The sequence below is a fragment of the Coturnix japonica genome, chromosome 1 (genome assembly GCF_001577835.2).
Source record: "Coturnix japonica isolate 7356 chromosome 1, Coturnix japonica 2.1, whole genome shotgun sequence".
In the NCBI taxonomy this organism is placed as follows: Eukaryota; Metazoa; Chordata; class Aves; order Galliformes; family Phasianidae; genus Coturnix; species Coturnix japonica.
In genome coordinates, this window is record NC_029516.1 from 65,814,750 (window position 1) to 65,834,984 (window position 20,235).

General features: G+C 41.2%; 1 protein-coding gene across 2 annotated transcripts in view; it reads left to right on the forward strand.

Moving 5' to 3' along the window:
* Nucleotides 1–20,235, forward strand: part of ETV6 (ETS variant transcription factor 6) — a 124,624-nt gene that overhangs the window by 99,800 nt on the left and 4,589 nt on the right. For both annotated transcript variants that reach the window (XM_015870759.2, XM_015870767.2), the window contains 3 exons: nt 43–585; nt 14,922–15,064; nt 17,442–17,542. In XM_015870759.2, coding sequence (XP_015726245.1) covers nt 43–585; nt 14,922–15,064; nt 17,442–17,542 — 787 coding nt within the window. The remainder of the gene's footprint in view (nt 1–42; nt 586–14,921; nt 15,065–17,441; nt 17,543–20,235) is intronic.

The following is a 20,235-nucleotide window of genomic DNA, read 5'->3' on the forward strand; positions in this document are numbered from 1 at the left end:
TTGATCACAATACAGACAATGTTGTTTTTTTTTTCTCCACAGATAGCTTTGTCCAGAGACCTTCAAGACCATCCACAGAAGCAGTCCTCCACAGCACCCCAACCATTGAACTGTTGCATCGTCCTAGATCACCCATCACCAACAATCACCGTCCATCACCAGATTCTGATCAGCGGCCACTGAAGTCCCCTATGGACAACGCTATCCGTCACTTCTCCCCAGCCGACAGGGTGCCAGGGGCAAGGTATCATCAAGAGAACAACCACCAAGAGTCCTATCCTCTCTCAGTGTCCCCGATAGAAAACAACCACTGCCCACCTCCTCCTGAGGTGCTTCAGAAGCCCAACAGCCCTCGCCAGGAGAACACCAGGGTCATCCAGCTGATGCCCAGTCCTATCATGCATCCTTTGATATTGAACCCCAGGCACACTGATTTCAAACCACCGAGGTTGTCTGAGGATGGGCTGCACAGGGATATAAAGCCAATCAACCTGTCCCACCGAGAAGAGTTAGCTTATATGAACCACATCATGGTGTCTGTATCCCCTCATGAGGACCACGGAATGCCAATTGGAAGAATAGCAGGTAAGTGGCCTTCTGTAGGCTGCACCAGATTTGAAATTTTTCATTCATAACTTACTGTGACATGTGTTAGTAGCTTCTCATTTCTTTTTGCCACACAGTGACCTCAGCAATTATTGTCATTCTGCTGGTTTTACCACATGTATAGTTTAGGCAGTTAAGTATGATTAAAACAGTTTCATGACAGGTAAGCAAAGTTGCGGTGACATGCTTGTGACCACAGAATGCGTAATTAGTACTGAAACGTATAAGTCCTGACGTTTGCTGCCTCTCTACCCACTAGCAATCCATTTGTTTCCCAAGATACTCATCTCCAAAGCCTTGTCCTGCAAAGAGATAACTTTCCAAGAATTGCATTCCTTTTAGCGTTGAGCTCTAGGCAGGCACATTCTGTCGGTTGTATTTGAGACAATGCAGTCAGACTTGCTATTACAGAGATGGTGGGACTAATGAAATCTCACCTCAGAGTCCTGCTTCTTTGGCTTTCCTGTCTTCTCATGCTAGGATGGTCCCTTTTTACAGAAACAGGGTTGCCTTTGTCCCACACAAACCACAGTCATTGTCTCGCTTTTGTTATCGTAAATAACTGACATCACAGCAGCTGAATCAGGAAGCTGAGGTTACAGAAAATGTTTTTTGTACTTGAAAGGGAACTGTAAATAGATAGGGAGAGTGGGAAGGGGAATTGAACCACTTCGCAAGTGTGCTGAATGCCCCACCAACTAGTAATGTTTTGAGGGATGTAAATACACACCATACACCCAAAAGCATTCCATACATTTATATCAGCAGCAAACTAAAGTGATACTCAGTTCCTGTGGGCTGAGTGTCCACATGGGTATGTTTTAAAACACCTTGTTCATTTCAGTCCTTTTTGTGCCTTAAACTTGTTACAGATGATATGCTGCCTCAGCTTTTAATGAGGAAGATTTTGTTTTGAGACTTATTGTTCTATATTCGTGTTACATATCTCACCAGATAGTCACACGTCAAGCATAAAAAGGGCCGCGATCCTTTCATGTAATAGAGAGACGAGCGATGAAAATTGATCTTTGGGAATTTTTGGCTGGCTGACATTTGTCTCTCTTCTTTTGACTTTTACTGCCCAGGTTAAAAAATACGGCTAATTTTGTGACAGAGAGGACTCTGTTCTGATTGCATCTCTGGAGTTTTCCTTTCCTTAAAGTAGTGTTGGATAATCAGGGGAGTTGTTAAAAATATGGTTTTCTTCTAAAAAAAGGCATTATTTCCATTTTATGGATAAGAAATTCTGATGGGTAGAGAAATGCAAAGATTTAGCAATAATTCAGTCACAGAGCTAAGTATTTATCAGTTCACAGGGGTGAAAAGAGAGCTTTGACTTTCTGTTGACTTTTAACTATTTGCATGCAAGTGATTTTCACAAGAAACACTGATAAGGAGCAGCTACTAGGGAACCCCATTTGCTGCTGACTTAAACACTGGACTGAGTTCAAAAACATGTTCTATTCCCAAATCAGATATTTTAAATTGTAAAAGAAGTTACTCCTTGACAAGAGATACTTCGCAGCATCATAAGCCTGTTTACTTGTAGATGGAATCTATTTTCAAATGCAGTATGCAATTATTTGATGCTGAGAAAGAAAGCAGTGTTTTCACTTCATGCTGTCCATAGTGCTCTGTTGTCAGAAAGTCAGTCACTACAGCTGTTTACTTTCAGACATAAGAAAACAGAAGGCTCTGGCTGTCAGACAGAGTAATGACCTTTATGTACTAGTAGATAAATGTTATCTTTTCATGTAATATCGTTTCTTAAGATATTGACTTTACTGGTAGCTCACTTCTACAGCAAAGAGTTTAAAACTGAAGGCCTTGCTTTCATTTACTCTAAGGACATTTTACACTTCTTTGCAGGTAAAAGGCATAAAATATCTTTGTTACTTGTTAAGGTCCCATTTAACCAGTGGTTTGAATTGATTTTAAAAACCCATGTTTGTCTACCTTAACACCTTATGCATGAGTCTTCAGTGTAACTTTGTCAGAGCTAGAAGTCATTGGATTGGGATGATCCAAAGGCGGACTTGTATCCCTGGCAAGATTTAAGCTACCTAACTCAGGCACCAGTAGTCATTCATAGCTATGACATCACTTAAAAATAAGAGTCATTTAAAAAAAAACAAAAATCCCTAAAAAAGGGAATTTAACAAAGCAGTGCAACAGACCATTATCCTTTTGGAACTGCAGATTCAAAGCAATGACAGTGTTTGTTGATAGACAGCCTATGACTTGAACTCTTGCAAGCAGACACTCCATCTGGCTGACTAAAAAAAGCAGTCCTTGGTTCACCCAGATTGTCTCAAAGGATTCCACCCTGTGGAAACAGAAAAACACATCTCTCTTTTTTTAAACCCAGTTGTAGTTTTGATCAAGAAAGGTGCTTGAAATTAGTTCTGCAAAATGGAAATCCCACCCTCCATGCACCTCCGACTAGGAGGGTCTTGTTATCAAACATTTTAGGGCTTTGATATCTCATAAAGGTACTTTCCCAGGGTACAAGGACAGATGAGGGTTCCTGTGTTGGTAGGTTTTCTGACTGCATCAGGGCTGAGACATGCACAGCACCAGTGGTGGAACCACCAGAAACTGTCTTTGCAGCTGTGTTGAAGTTCTGCCACCATTGCTTCCCCAAGAGCTCTGCTGTCAACCTCTACCAGAGTTGGCTGTCAACATACAGCTGTGCTTAGGTGTCAAAACTGTACTTTTTAAGTTAGCTAGATACACTTCCGCTTGCTAGAAGGAAGTAAAATGGGTACTTGACATAGCAGATCTAACCAGAAACCTGAATGGAGATAGGGGAATCCCTGCAAGAGGCAATTAGGGATTATCCAGTTAGGTTTGGTTTCACCCTTATTTTTATCACAAAGAAGTTCACTTAGAAAAGTGGGAGTGTAACAATGTTGTTGCAAAACACCTTACTTTTATTCAATCACTTAAAACTCACTGAGACAATTCTGAGCTTTTTATTTTCTGAGGGGAAATACTTTGCTGAACAGGTTTCTGAGATTTTCAGTTCTTGGTGGTTTTCTTTACCAGCTTTCTGGGACAGAAAAGCTTGTCCATGAATCCACGCAACCTGTGGCAGTGAAACTTGGGTATTACACACTGTGCTGCCCCTTTGCTTTGACAGTGCCATTTGTCCAGTACAGAACCTAACCCAGTAACTGTGCAGATAGCAAGGATGAGGTGCCACAGAATGACTGTGGTTGCAACTCAGCTCCTGCTCCAGGTCCAGTTGGAACTGGAGACTGAGGAATACAATGAAGCTGTAGGTCAATCTGTGCATGCCTTAGGCAGACCTATCCACCTTGTACAAGTAGCTTGGTAGGACAAGCATAGCTGTAGATCCCCACCTTGCATATTGCTTTTGATTTTGCTCCACGCTTAGGAAGGAAAAGATTTCAAAGGCAGGTAAGTCTCTTGTGCCTGCTGTTGCCTATTAGCATGCTATCCTTATCAGCTGAGTTACCTTAGCAACAAAGCTGTATTTAGCTTTATAAGCTGCCAGATTTGTTTCTTCCTCATCAGGAATATAAGGAAAAGCCAGGTAATGTTTAAACAGTTCAGAGACGCATTACCTACTACAGTTTGGTCCATAAAACCATTGACTACTGTAGAAAGAAGAACAAGCAAGATTATTGTCCTGCTGAAATCATGAAAGTGATCCACCTCCTACTCAGCTTCTGACTTGGGATCCATCCCTCTGTGTGCCAAAAGTCCAGAAGCACAGCCTTGAACCCAACAGATTTGTGTACCTGACTTCTCTGTATAAATAGTCAAAGCTGAAAATACAGTCCTCTGTTGAGAACGCATCAGTAATGAATGACTCTGTAAGGGTGGATAATATGAAAGATAGTAAATATTCAAAAGGTAAACTCACCAATATCAATACCTTGGCTGGAAAAGCTGGGGCAATCTCCACCAGGGAGCAATCAGTGGTGGTCAGCCCTTAAATGAGATCTTAGAGGAGATGGAGTTGAGTTCCACCCCTTCCGGGAGCACAGCTGAATTACCCTCACCTGTGCTCCCACAGGTGACCCAACACTTGCCTCAGCTGATTAATCAGAGGCTCAGGCTGTAATTACCAGTTTCCCATACAGACTCATGTTGTACTAAAGTCTACAGTTCTTAAGATGGGGATAGGCCGTGGTTCTGAGCACAGGGAGGTCTTTCACCTCAAAACCCTATAAATACAGTAGTTTTGCAGAGGTGCCTGGAGTGAGGTCGGAGGATGAACAGGATCAGGTAAGTTAACAAAATCTCTTGTATAAATGCAGTTATACCTCATCAGTTTATTTTCCTTCATGTACAAAAATGATTTTACAGGCATGGTTACTATAGAACAACCCATGGTGGATAATAGGGGAGGAGAGTGGGAAAAGAGACAAAAAACAGTTATACCTGTTTAATAACAAGGGTAAAATCCTACAAGCATGCACAACTTGTGAATTCAAAGATTTGCAGCAACTAATACTGTTACCCTCATAATAAGGGATGCAGTTTCCTGTTTCTTTTGCTATATATGCTCTATATACAGTGTCTGTGTGCTCTGTTGTGCTAAAGTCCCTTCTCCAAATGTTTACTGCCCAAGCAGAGAAGGTAAATTAAAAAAAAAGTAAGGGCATACAAAGGTGAAAGGTGCTTGCAAGCGTTCTAGCACTGATCAGAAGCAGTGTGAAAGAGAAAGCTATTTCATATAGCAAAGTAAAATCTGTCAGTAGACAGTATCTGACCAGTCCCCCACTCAGAATCATTAAGTGCACTTCCAGATTCTACTGACTGGTAACACCTTCTGTTATGCTACAGTGCCTCACATGTGCAGATTCCAGTTTGTTTGAAAAACATATTAACCAATATAAAAACTGAAACAACTCAGACCCTGTGCTACTGTTCAGTCTGATACTCCTGCTTTAATTCTTCACTACACTTATCATCATTAACAGCAATCTGAGCCATCCATAAAAGCAGGTGGAGGCCAGGCGTATAGCTTAATGAACTCCCTGCTACTTCCTTTACCTGTTGCAGTTTTTAAAGCCAGCCATGGTATTGCTGTGTTAATAGCTGCTTGTGCATCAGAGTTGCAGTTGCATCCTCCAGGTAAAAGCAGAACCTACCCAACTGTGCAGTGTTAAGTGCTGGGAGTTGAGTGCTTGGATTTCCAGGTAGCTGATCCTCCTTTACACAGAGCAGCAAGTGTGAAACTTGAAAGAATAAGGGATTTTTGGTGTAGGTATGTCCTGTCACTCCTATTTGAATATGATAATTGCAGTGCCACTGGCCTTGTTTAATCGCATGTCCTTGCAGTCAATTACAGTGTTATATTTGCAGTATGCATGACGTCAATTTCAAGCCTCTTGTGAAGAGCCAGACTACTACAAAGAGACTGATGTATGAGTATGTGTAAGAATCAAGCTCACAGAGTTCCTTTTCATAGGATAAGTTTTCATTATAACCTTGAGAGCTGTCTTAACATGGCATTAACTATTAATTTCAATATGGAAGTGTGCCTTCCCTGCCAATGTAACCAGCGTCACTCAAGCAGTAGCAGAATGACAAAAGCTTGGATAGGTAGTTTGAGATTTTCTGTGAAGCGTCTTACTTTACAGATGCCCCCATTCTGCACGGTTACAGGAGGAGAAACTGCAGCCAGGGCTTGTTCTGGTCTTTCCAGAAGGTATGACTGACCAAGCTATAGGAAAACTCAGTCATCCAGCCTCCATCCTTCTCATTGCTGTTCTGCAGTGTCTATGTGTCATGGCTAGGTGGATGTGATAAGTGGGTTCAGAGTACCCTCAGCTGCAACTGAGATCAGCAGGATGTTAAACACCTCAAGTACTTTGTTACTTGAGTAACAAACTCAAAGCCTTTGTTACGAAGATGTGAACCTTATTTTCCCTGTGTATTGCACACTTTCTTCAGGCTAATTGTGTCAGTAATTCAGATTTTCTTCTACAAAGGAAACATGCTTTACTTTGAACATTTAGTTAAACCAGAACAATACACCTTAGTGTTGACACTACATTGTACTCTTAGGAGACAGGCTTACTTAAGTCTTATTTTAATACTGATCTGATTTTATTATCAGAATAAGTGGAAGAGAGAACCCTACTGTTGTGGTGGAACAGGTAAAAAGAACACTTGAAACTTAATGCTGAAAATACTTGTCTGTTTGGTGGGGATGGAACAGAAGAATAGGACAGGGGGGAAAAAAGTCATATTTCTTAATAACATAGTCTGTATCTTCCAAGATCCTCATCTATCAAACTGTCCTTTCTCAGTCTCTGACCCATTCATTACCTATCCTTTGGTATCTGAGTGCTTCTTTCTACAACCACATGAGGAATATGAACCTTTTGGATCTTCCTTCTCCTCATACATTTTTACTGCCAAAGATGGAGCTTGGCCCTATCTTGCCCTGTTACTTCTACAACTGTTAACAGCATGACAATCTCAGATTTCTGCTCTGCTTCTGCCTGATCAGCATTTGGGTACAAGACAGAAGCAACATACAACCGTTATACTGTGTGATCTGGCAACCTATTTTTCCAGCTCCAGCTTGAATTTACAAAGCTGAACAAACAGTTGTCTGTCAGAAGGTTTCTCCACATAGAAACATCAACTTTACTGCATCAGCTTACAATCCTGCTTCTAACAGCAGCCAACATTAATGGAAAGAAGACCCTTTCTCTCTTTGTAACCTAGACACAGATTACTGTATAGTGTTAGCACCCCACCGAGCCATTTAACCCCTTATTTGTGAGATTTATTTACTTCTTTTTTTGCCTATTTCTTTTGCATATTGTTTGTGATGTACTTAGATGTTGAGACTGTATTGTTCCTAACTGTATCAGCACAACAGTAACCCTACTGTAGCATTTCTTTCTTTCTGCTTGTACTGTCATTTGCCACCATAGCTTTAATTTTCATCCCTCTCTATTTGTGTAGTAAAGGGAAGCTGATAAAATCATTGTCACCCTACTCCTGAAATGAATTAGAATATCAGCCAATGTGGTGAGCATCATGTACCAATTTGATAGCCAAGGTCCATTTGGCTTGTGCAGAAAGCTCCGTCTGTTACACAGTTGAGGATATGGTTAAAATGCTGTTGGAGCTTAACGCTATGGCAAGCCTAAAACGAGTCAGGAGCCAGGACTTAAGGCTGGATGTAGCTCCCAGGTTGGATGTGGCTCTGGGCAGCCTGGTCTAGTGGTTGGTGACCCTGCACATGGCAGGGGGGTTGAAATTAGACAGTCAGTATGATCATTTTCAACACAGGACATTCTATGATTCTATGACTCAGGAGTTTTCTCCCAACCTTTATTTTTTCATACAGGTGGACAGCCATTAACCTTAATGATTTCTTGTTTCTGGCTACAGTTTAAACAAATCCAGATGCTCCAAAGTAGTGCCCTCTTCTCAAACAAGGGGAGTGATCACAGACTGTAGACTAAAGATCTGCAGGCACCTTCTGGGGGCCTCACCCTCTTTCTTCTCTACCTTGTCCACTCTGCCAGTGTAGTCCTGCTGCCTTCTTTTGTGCTGGCAGCAGCATTTACCAGATTTTCTTGCAAACAGATTCAGCTCTCAAATAGCAGAAAGCAGGCCAGTGTTTTTTGCAGGGTTTGTTTTCTCCTGTTTGAATGAATTAAGTCAACGCATACGGAAATCTAACAAAATAAGAGCCAGCGTGAGGTAGGCAGCAGGAGGAAGGGAGAAAAAAAAATGGAAGGGAGATTAAGATATTTTCCTCTGAGCAGCTATGGCCAACCGAAATTTACCAGTTCACTGTTTTGATACTGTAAGTATAACCATGTTAGCTATCTTAACCACACTTCAGGTGTGCCTATAGAAATCAGAATAACAGTTAATTCTGGATATGCTCTGTCCATTAGCCTCACTTATGGACAGCTGTTCATATGATCTTTACTTCTCTGGGAACAAATGCAGCTGAAGTACAAATCACCTTGTAAAAAAAGGGGCTCAAGCTAGGGAAAACTTTCCAGCTAGTAGAAATCACAGAACCATTTAAGTCAAATGATAATCATATGCTGGAGAATGTTTAGGCTAACCTTCTCAACAAGGAGTAGAGCATCAGCTGATGTCAGAGGGAGAATGATTACTTTGGCACAATCTCTTAAAGCCATGTTTGTTTCCAAGTAAGTCAACGGCCATGTTTAATGCATTTTATATAATGATCTCTGGGGAAAGCTGTAGATCGGTCATGTAGAATGTTTCTGTGATTAAGAGGTGGTTTTGGTAGTTGATATGTGAAGAGAGTTAGCTCTACTTCTTTGTCTTGGGTTTCACAAACAACAAAGGCCTTAGATGCAGTGTATATTTTAGGGAATATTGCATTGCAGAGGAACAGTTCTGAACAAAAAAGGTCTTTAGCATATGCATGCCTATATTGTTAGCAGTATTGTGTAGTATAAGACGGTGCAGATTTAAGAATTATCTCACTACTGCAATATCAAGACTGCCAGTTGTGTGTCTGTCTTGGAAAACTTTTACCAGATAAGTCGTTTCTTAATGATTGGACAAGTATCAAAATGAACCTCAAATCAGTAATGTTGAATGTACAGATCATGATAATACAGTATTTTAAGTCTAAGGAATTGCTATCATGTAGCCATTAGGGATTGTTTATATGCCAGAGTTCCTTTAGGTGTGTATTCAGAAGACTTTGCCCATAGACTTAAAGGATATTTGAAAAGAAGAATTTGTAATCCATGGCTTCAGTCTCACAATGACTATTTGACTGTCATGAGGGATTCTCAACAATACTATGTCTACTCTTTTTGTAACACTGCAGAAAGGAGTGTTGTAAATGTGGGCAGTAAACAGCTTCTGAGCCCAAAGAGCTGAGAAACTTCAAAGGAGAAACTGAGTTCTGCTATGCCAAGGAGGAGTGACTGAGGCTTGGGTGCTTCTGCCTCGTGGAAGAGAGTCTTAAAACTAGAGTGAGGAGGCAAAGCTGCTGCTATCAGAGAGACTTTGTCCCTCAGACCCCCAACACTCTGTGTGTCTTCTCACTCGCCCTCTCCAGGGCTCTGCCACCGCTTTGTTTTCTTGTGTCTCCCATCAGCCCAGGTAGCCAAGCAGCAGCCAGTGGCTGCAGGATGGGCAGGCAGCCCTCAGGCTTTCCTGAGCTCAGCTGAGCTTAGGGCTTTACAGTACATGGCTGTTACTAGCCTAAGTGCCTCTTGCACAAGTAGGGCAGTCTTTATGGAGGATGTTTTGAGAGCCAGCTAACTACAACTTCTCTCTTCCTTGTGCATAAGAATAAAAATCCCACTAGAAGCATTAACTGCAGGAAGAAAGTTCTATCCGTTCCTCTCGATTCTGAAGATATAGCTTGCCCTAATTCTTAGCTAATTACATACCTCAGTCTTGCTGAAGAATACAGCTGAGAAAATGGTGGGATGTGGAAACATCTGCTTTCAGAAGCCCTGCTGCATGGCCGCAGCAGTTCACCACCTTCCCACTTTGGCTGGGGTGTTCGTTGCTGCATTGCCTTAAAGACTCTCAGTCCCAGCTCTCTCTTCAACAAAATCCCTTTAGTTGCAGACTGTACAAATTTCAACCATCTGAGTTCACTTAAACAAATGTAAGTGTGTGTTAGGGGGGAAATGATGTTTCCTTGTGCTACACAGACATTCTCTCTAAGTAAGCCATAATAAGCCAAAAGGCAGGGAAATTGCAGCATGCCTAAACAATTCAGATACCAGCCCAGAGTCAATTTGCTTATTGAATCTCACACACTTTTAAACTTGCTGGGCCTCAGAAACATTCTTGTTCTTTCTTGCTGTAGCTCACTAGCTAACACACACTCTGTGGAGAGTAGTGCCATTTAACTGCTGATTTGGAGGCCTTCTAGTAGCCAAAGAAGTAATTTAGGCCTTTTGGAGGCATTCACAGCATTCAGACTTTCTTCAAACAAAAACTTAAATAACTTAAAAAACTTAAATAATGGTTTAAAGTTAAATAACAGTAGCCACAAACAAGTCCTATTCTCAGTTTCTCCATCCTTCCTGAAAATCCATTTAACAGTTTTGACCTTGCTGGGGAATGTAACTTTTGGTATCATCTTTTCTGACCTCCTGAGGAGGTGTCTCTCATCCCAGCAGAGAAGCTCCTTTCAATAGTTAGCATAGCCTTTTCTTGCACTTCCATGAATTTCAGAGGATGCATTCTACTCCACTTGGGCTCTGATATACTCTAAATTCACTACACTGGTTAAGAGATATCAAATAGTCTTTGACCCGTGGTTTCTGCTGACCTACAACAGCCTGGTCTAGCTGTAGCTTTCCCTGTTCATTGCAGGGAGGTTAGGCTAGGTGACCTTTAGAGGTCCTTTCCAACTCACATGATTCTATGGTTCTGTGATTTAGTTGCTGCTCCTCTGTCAGACAGGTAGACCCCTCCTGACTCTTTTATTTTACTTAACTTGCAATCTGTGGAGAAAGGTATTCAGGCTGTAAATCATTATGATTAAAGACAGAAAAGAAAATCCACTGAATGTGTTCATATTAATAAAGGTCTACCATTTGAAACCTGTATTAAGGCAAACTGATGCAAGTACTCCACAAAGTGCTACCAAGCTACCTACTAGTGTTAAATGCTTTTTATTTCCTGCTGGCAGTGGATGGAGACACTAAAAACGTTGTTGAATTGGTATATGATATTGGTATATTGCAACTTAGTTGTATAGTTTTTTGATTGACAAGTGTAGCTTTTAGCCTACATGGGAGCCAAGCAGAATTTTCAAGAATTTTCAATTTTCCTATTGAAGCAAACAGGGCTTTAAAGACCTAACGTACTTCAGTGGTATGTTGTGTTGTTGTTGTTTTGGTTTGGTTTTCTTGCAAATTTCATCATCCTGGTAAATGCCTCTGCAAGTCTGAGCAGCTCAGTTGGTTTAGAATATGGGATGAGGCCCTTGATTGCTTGGGACTTTCTTGTGTGGATCTCAAGATTCAAATCTGAGTTCTTATGTAAGGAACGTTAATATTAAAGCCTGGATCCATTTTTTGCACCTGATCCTGGATTTGCACCTGAATACATCCTCTTCTGAAAGTCTGAAACTCTGTTGTTAGTCCAATAATTTGCCACCCAGATATCTTGGTCTGTCTTTTCTGTGCTTTCTTGTTTTTGTGAAAGGAGTGCAGAAGGTGCTTATGTGCAGCAGTGGTGGCCAATGAAAAATAACCAAAGCTATTATGTTTGAATTTCTTTTTAAGTCTCACTTAGATGAATGTGCAGCCATGACATAGTGTGATGCTCACAGTTTACACAGTTTTAATCAGATTTTAAGAACACATCAGGTTCTTAAAACCCTTTCCAGGGCTACTGCACAGGGGACTTGAAGAGTCTGCCTTTCCCTTCAGCAAGAGTTGTGTTAGAAATATGCTGAAGCATAGTTATAGCAATATTCTATTGCTTACGAATAACATTGCAGATTGCAAATAATGAGCTGAAGGTAAAGTTTGGGGCAAATGAGATCTCTGCAGAACTGAAAGTATTGTTTGTAAGTTAGTATAATTAGATGATTTCTGCCACAGGTTGCATTTGAACATGCAATATGATATAATAATATAATATTATAACTCTGACGTTCACATGCTTGTGTGGGAGTGTTGTCCCTCTAGTGGCACCAAGGAAGGGCTTTCCTAGGACTGGCAATAGTGACACCATCAAACCCAAATGCCTGACAGTGGGACACTGACACCATATAGCACTCCCATGCTGAGGCCATGTTCCAGTCAAGCACCTCAGCAGCTCTTCCTAGCACAGTCTGAAAGCACTTCTTCAGCCACAGAACTACATATCCTTCCTCTCCCCACAAGTTTCTAATAAATTAATGGCTTGACCAAAAGGCAAAACAGACCTCTGTAGAGATGAGCTGGAGCATGACTGAGCATACTACAGGTTTTTAACTTTGTTTGGACCTTGTAAGCCTCAGCAGAAGCCAGAATTATTCATATACATTCCTGGTTAACTGACTGAAATATGCCCTGAAGCATGCCTATGGGGAGGATTTTCATAGCTCCTTGTTGCATATCAGTGTGAGTCTCGTGCACCGCCCTAATTCAGCTCCTCTGAGCTCTAGAAACATCTCTTGGCCAAAGCGCCATTTCTGCCACCCTCAAATCCAACTCCAGTAACAGTTGTTTGCTACCCAACTGCAGAAGTGGAAGTTGCTTTTTTGGGCACATCTGTTTGGTGTCCAGTTGGCAGATGAGAAGTGAGTTTTCTATGTGGTAACTTGTTGCCTGCTGATGGCTTGTATGGCTTTGGTGAGTGATTCATTGCTGGCCTAGGAAGTCATATCACCTTCACAGTGATTTTAGTGAAGTAAACATGAAAATCTTCAGGGGAAATTAAAAAAAAAAAAAATGGTAGATTTTTGAATGGAACAGTATTACAGTGCAACTCTGATCGTTTAGTGAAATATACCATGAGGAGTCAGTGCCAGTAGAACTGAAGAAGGAAAAGTAGTGTTTAAAGATTTTTAATTGCCTTACTTAAGATTCCTGATCCTTTTTTTTCTTATGTAGCCTTTCAGTGAAAGAGCTCAGAAATGAATTGCACGTGTGTCAAGAAACTACTTACGTGGGTTCTTCCTACCATATTACCTGAGCACCTCCCACATTATTAAAAGGCCCCAAACCGCTGCAGCAATATAATCTCCTTTCCCTCATTCCCTGTAAATGAATCTAGAAAAGGTGTTTTTTTTTTTTCAAATGCATGCGAATCTGAGAGATTAAATATATTTGTGTGAAACATTACAGTGGAAAGCTGACAGTAATCGCTTGTGTCCAGTGCTGTGCAACGTGTTAGAAGCAGCAGCATTCAACATCACAGCGTTTAGTTTTAGCCAGCTACCTGCTTTGTATTTGCAGCCTTGGTGTAGGTGACTGGGCCAAGTATGCAAGCTGGGGCAAGGGGAAGGTTTCTATGTATCTCTGCGCAGAGAAAGGGCCAGTCTAGGCTGGTCATCAGGGAATGAGTGGGAGAGAATTATTTTCAGATCCAGTCCTGGTCCTAGCTAGCAGTACTTCCTTTGGAATGTTCTCCTTTCTTTTTATGCCTTCTTTAGAAACAGTACGGGTTTCAGAGATAACAGTTTGAAAGTGGGAAGTGCCATCAATAATGTTAGTATCTCTTACCACTTCAGGTGCACTCATTGAATGTATTATTCATATGCCTTTTCAAAAAGCGTTTTATATTCTCAGACTGAACATATCATCATATTCCCATTGTAAAACATAGCAGACCAAGACAGACAGGAATAGACAGGCTGGCAAGAATCCATTTTAGCACCTAGAATCTAGATGTCTTTAGTTTACCAGTCTTCTAACTACCGCAACAAGCTGCGTCTCGGACATTTTGTCTCAGGTTTTGCTTTCGAAGTGAAATACAATCACATCTCCAGCTGAGTGGTATAGCCAGTTTATCTATAAGAACCCTGTTGTTTCTGACAGCAGCAGAACCTCTTGCTCTGTACAATTTGCTTTCTGTATTTCATAGTTAGTTCTGCACACACACGTTGCAAGCAGGAAGCAGGAGCAACTCTTGGCTTCCCCTGTCTCAAGAGACTGCCATGAAACTGAAAAACACTAAACTATAACTTAAGTATCTGTTAGACCTTTAATTAGCGACCTAAAGAGTGTTTGCCAAGAGGAAATTTGAATTCAGTTTTCCAAATAGAAAGTATTTAACCTCTCAATAGCACTCAAGTAATTATAATACTTGTATGGTTTTTTTTTCTTCAGGAACTGTAAAAAACAAAAATCAAATTGAAAAATGATAGGAGGCGTCATTTTTATGTGACATGGAACAGTGAAATTCTCTGTTTGAAAGGAAAGCTTCAGCATTGCCCATCCCTCAGACCCCTGTAGCTGACACAGAAAGGAGCAGCCTCAAGCAGGGAAAGCAGGTTGCGGATTGTTGATTTTCCCACTGAAACAGCCTGAAACAGCACCAGGGCCAACCGTGGTGGTTTTATGTGCGTCACTACAATAGCAAACACCCAGCTAAGATCAGCAGGTCATTTCACACAGCTTGTAATGTGATAAAGATGCTCAGTCAGTGGCAGGAGGACTAGGATGCATCAGAAATAGGTATATATTACGGTACATTTTGCAGAGATTAGTCAATAACAAACAAGCTATCTGCATTTTGGATTGCAGCAGTTGTTTCAGCCCTAACCCTCACTGTTCTTTCACTAGACATCAGCTCAGAATTTCCCAGAATGAATTCCAAGAAAAAAAAACAGTATTTTCTTTCTTCTCTTTTCACAGACTGCAGGTTGCTTTGGGATTATGTTTATCAGCTGCTTTCTGACAGCCGGTACGAAAATTTCATCCGATGGGAAGATAAGGAATCCAAAATTTTTCGGATAGTGGATCCCAATGGGCTGGCCCGGCTGTGGGGAAACCACAAGGTAAGGGAGCAGTGTAGTTTTCCTCCTATGGCACAGCATCTTTTATAACATCACAGGATTTACTTATGAACAAGGGAAAAGGAAGGAAGCGTGCGTACAAACCACGCCTGGAAGGTTATAATCTTTCATTGTACTTGCATTAGAAGTGTAAAGCATCCAACCTCAAGCACTAAAACTTACCCTTCACATGAAGAACCTGTTGGTTTGGTTCAAAGGCGTTCAGTTGTAAATGAATTTAATGATAAAATTATGAGAAATGCAGGAATAATGGTCCTTCTCTCTCAAAGCATCTCATTTCTACCCGAAACCTGATGCTAAGGATATTCTGGTTAAGATGTGGTCTGAAAGGAGGTGTGTACAACCCCTCGGAGGGAGCTTCCTTTCTGTGTCCCTTTATGCACAGATTTCACAAAAAGAAAAGCTTCTGTCTTGTGATTGACAGCAAATGCTGTAGGATTATGCATTTCTTTGTAAGAGGTTGATTCTGCTTTGTTCACTGGAAAAGATACTTGCAGTTTGGAGCTGAGTATGTACAGATATATCTGTATGAGTACAGATACATGCTCATATCTTTATGAATGTATGCATATGACTACAGTCATGTTTGTACAGTCAGCACAGGCTTATAAAAGAGAAACTGATCTTGACCAATGTGACCATCTAGGGATTAATGAACTATGATGAGATGACTAGCTCAGTGGAGGCAAAGAGAACAGGAGGTATTGGTTATCTTCACTTTGGAAAGGCTTTTGAGACTGTCACTTCTATTATATCCTCAGACAAACAAATGAAGTACAGACTAGAAAGGACAACAGCAAAGTAAACTGAAAACTGGCTGAACTGCTTGTCTGAAAGGACTGTGATCAACAGCACAAAATCCACTTATTAGTGGTACTATGCAGAGGATTGATTGTGGAGTCAATACTGCTTAACATTTTCATTAATGACATAGATGATGGGACAGAATGCACCCTCAGCAAGTTTTCAGTTGATAATTCAAAGAAAAACTGGCAGCTGAGAAGAGTGATTGATACCCCCACAGGGTTGTGCTGCTATGCAAGACAGACCTGCACGTAGAGAAGGGTACATAGAGAATCTCATGAAACCTAATAAGAGGGAATGCAGAGTTTCACACCTGGGGAGGAATGGCCCTACGTATGGAATGTTTTTGCCAGGAAAGTGGTCAGGTGCTTGGACAGGTTGCTCAGGGAGACTGGAGTCTCCATCTCTTTTAGAGGTTTTGGGCTGTGGTACTGGGAATGAAGAGCTCTGCTCTTACCTCACCTCCATGACAATAATCAAGTCTTGCCATCAGGTCTTGTTTCAGATGTCTAAAATTGAAGCTACTTAAATTACTAGTCATTTGGGACACAGTAGCATTTAGCATATAAGAAATGGGAAGAGCACATACATACACTATTTCAGGGGTCTTCTGAATGATCAGAGTCTAGATTTTGCAGAGAACCCATTGACATTCTTCATGTTTAATTACTACAGGAGTTCTTAATAAGACTTTCCTTAGCAGAGCAGCTGAGGTCAAGGCAGGACCTCAGGGCCATTTTAGATAGGCAGTTCAGCCTCATTTAATATACCTAGCTGAATACTACAGACTTGTGCATGATCTTGGACCGACACTGCTGCGCCAAGCCAAACTCTTACCATCAGGGCTCACAGACTAAAAGCATGCTTCTGCTAGTTTGGCTTGTTTTGCCTACGGCAGGGCAGCAGCTCTATACTCATGCAAACATGGCTTTGCCAGTATGGAGCCCTCTCAGCTGGGAGTTTCTTTACCAGTGTGGTAACCAGCGCTCTTTGTACAAAAAAAACCTATTGGACTTCTTGATTTACACCCCTGTAAGGAGAGGACAAACAGGCTCTCAATCTCCACAGTACTCTGTAAGCATTAACTAGTTAATGGAGGGGAATCCCAGAGGAACAGCTCTCTTAGCAAGGATTGCTGACAAATGCAGTCTATTAGCCACTGTTCTTACATATTTAGGAAAGGTGGTTTCATTAAGAACAGGCCTGTCACATATCCATGTAGAGTGAGCATCTCCATCTAGAGTCTCTTTTTGTGGTTGATGAAGCCTTTTGTTTTATGCCATCCAAGAAACTGTAGAAAAACCTCACTTGGAATTTTTGGTAGACTTTCTCACTTAAATTGCCTTGTTATGAAAAGTGATGTAGAAATTTCTCCTGATGAGAGCTGGAGGCACAGGATGGGCCTGCAAACAGCAGAATAATGAAACATGTGATTTCTTGACCAGACCTGGTTATTTTAGCTAGTTTGTGATAGTTCTGCAATTCATTTGGGGGCTTAGGAAGGTTTAAATGACTCATCTCACCACATTTTCCCCTTTTCTTTTGAAAAATACAGAACAGAACAAATATGACTTATGAGAAAATGTCCAGAGCCCTACGCCATTACTACAAACTAAATATTATCCGGAAGGAGCCAGGACAAAGGCTTTTGTTCAGGTAATCTTTTTTATTATCTTTTACCCTAAAACCAATTTGATTTTGAAGGTGGAAGATGGAATTGCGTGTATGATACTTCATTGGCACAGTCAGAACATTATTGAAAAGCTGTTTTGACCATTGGTCAAAGCATAAAGCTTCCAATCTTTCAAGGCAACCACACCATTTTAGGAAAATACAGGCCTTTTCACGTTATCAGTGGAGTCAATAGAAGTGTCTTTCACTCACTTCAAGCAGGCCTTGCTATTTTTTAAGACTTCAGCTATATGATTTGTGATCTCATCCAAACTCCTGGAAAGTCCAGTCCACATTCAACTTCTCAGATACAGCTACTGGCAAACACTAAGCAGGGATATGACGTTTCCTCAGGAGCATCAACATCGCAGAAGGGAAGTGCTGATGAACACATCTTAGTAGAGGTGCCTTCAAGGAAGAGAGGAACCTGCAAGAGCTGTAAATAAAACCTGAAGCATCAAATTTGATGATATGACCAAGAATGTAAGGAAATAAGGCCCTAAACAGCATGAAGCAGGGAGTTTCTCTATGAACTTGGGTACAACTTGCAAAACAACGGAGTGTAAACATTTCATTTCTCTGCAGACAAGACAAGACAAGACAAGGAAGTCTTGTGTGTAATCCTGACCCACAGAACACTAAACTCAGCCCAACAACTGCTTTGGGTCCAGTCTGGATTACTTGTCTGGATCCAGTAACATTCATGGAAATTATATCAATAAAAAGGCAGTCTTGGAGTTTGTTTTAAGAAAAGAAACCAACAGAATTGCATTGGCTAAGTACAGCTGAAGAGGTTTCTGTGGAATGTCTTGTTGATATCCGTTTTAGAGAGAGAATTAAATAGGAAAAAAGCGAGCGAAGAGGTCACGGGCAGAATCAACTGTGTTATTTTAATTCTTTTTTGGCAAAACGTTGAAGTTGCTTCCTAAGGAGTGGTACCGAAGGAGCCTGGATTGCTGTGGCCTTGTGTGCAGATGACACTTCCTGGGGGAATTCTGTGATGCTGAGTAATGCATGCACTTATATTGGAACCTTTTCTTTGGTGGGAGCACAAACAAAGTGGGAGTCCTCCTCTCCTTGACCAAGCTGCCTATTTTCTCTAAGCTGTAGAAAGCTGCTACCTTTGGAGACCTCAGTTCCTCTGTCAGATTTGCCCAAAACTGACCAATGGATTCAAAGGTCACAAAGCAGCATAAAACACAAGCATATAAACTTCATTTCCTTTGGAAACTGGAGGAGGAAACAAAACAAAGTGTTTTTTGCACAATTCCCAATAAAAACTTACTGATGTTGTTTTCTTAGACCAGTTTATATCTGAAGAGAAGAAGAGCAGCTGCAAAAAATCAGGCCATTAACGTGCCTTTCTTGGCTATTTCTCACAAGCACAGAAAGAATAGGAAATGTGAGTTTTTAAGAAACATGCAGGCAGTTGTCTCATGCAGATATCTGTAGAGGGCTGAATGTAAAATGGGGTGAGGTGAAGCTTTCAAGTGGTATGGCTGAATACCTCCCGCAACAAGAGAGGTTATAGATACTGTAGATACCGTTTCTTCATTAGTTTGAAGTTCTGGGCTGTTTGTTGTTTATTTTTTGATTCATTCAAATGCTGTAATAAACATCCATACTTTGCATTCCTCACTGTGACTTAGTACACAGACTAGAAGGCATACCCACAGTTCTACTGTACAGTTCTTATCAGCCCATCTCCCACATGATTTAGGAGACAGAACAAGCAGGGAGGGCAGTGGGATTGTTCTTTCGATTTCTCCCTCATGCAAGATAGCAGGAGAAGCACAGGGTGTGAACAGGGGCATGGTAGTACAGCCTGTAGGCTTTGATGAGCTTTCCCTGGGTAGCCAGGGACTGATTCACCATTTCTGTATGCCAGTTTTTCAGTGCCATAACACCATTTATATCGGCAGAGTTCTTCCAGCATACAAATGGGAGTGACGCAGCAGTGAGTCATAGACAGTTTCTTTTTCCTAAATGCATATGTGCATATGATTTCCAAAATTAGAAGAGGAGGCAAGAGGTTAGTTCCAGGCTGTGCTGTGTGTTTGCTGAGAGGCTCTGGATTTTTCAGACTGAAAGCCTGAAGCTTCATAACCTCAAAGGCAGAAGGGGAGGCAAGTCTTAACCACGAGCTTCAGCACTGATTTTTGTGGGTTAGTGATAGTGACAAGGTTCATATCAGTTTGTTTTGTTGTCACTAGAGCCGGGATATCAAGGGTATCATCAGCCTGAAATAAAATCAGCTCCCCTGATTAACACATTCTGCACTGTTGAATGTTAGCCAGTACCTCATTAATGAAAAAAAAAAACACAACATTTTGTAACACTTCCAGTATAAACATGTCTCATTCTAATTTTTCCAGAAGTACTTATGAGTTAGGAAAGTGATTTGTGTTTAGGCTACGATTTTATCCTTCCTGTGCCATTCTCTTTTCCTATGCTATTAAATCCAGAAAGAAAAAGCAGAGATCTTCGTTGCTGTCTCTGTGCAGTGGTATAACAAAAGCACCCTGGCAATGATCAAGACTGCAGACCTGACCTGCAGGCTGGTGCGTGTCCTTTCCCATTTCCTATGCTACCATGCCTCCCTAGAAGCAGTTTCTGTTTCTAGCCCTATGCAGAATTAACTGCAGCAGGCATCAGTATGGACATGGTTTGGTGGGAGC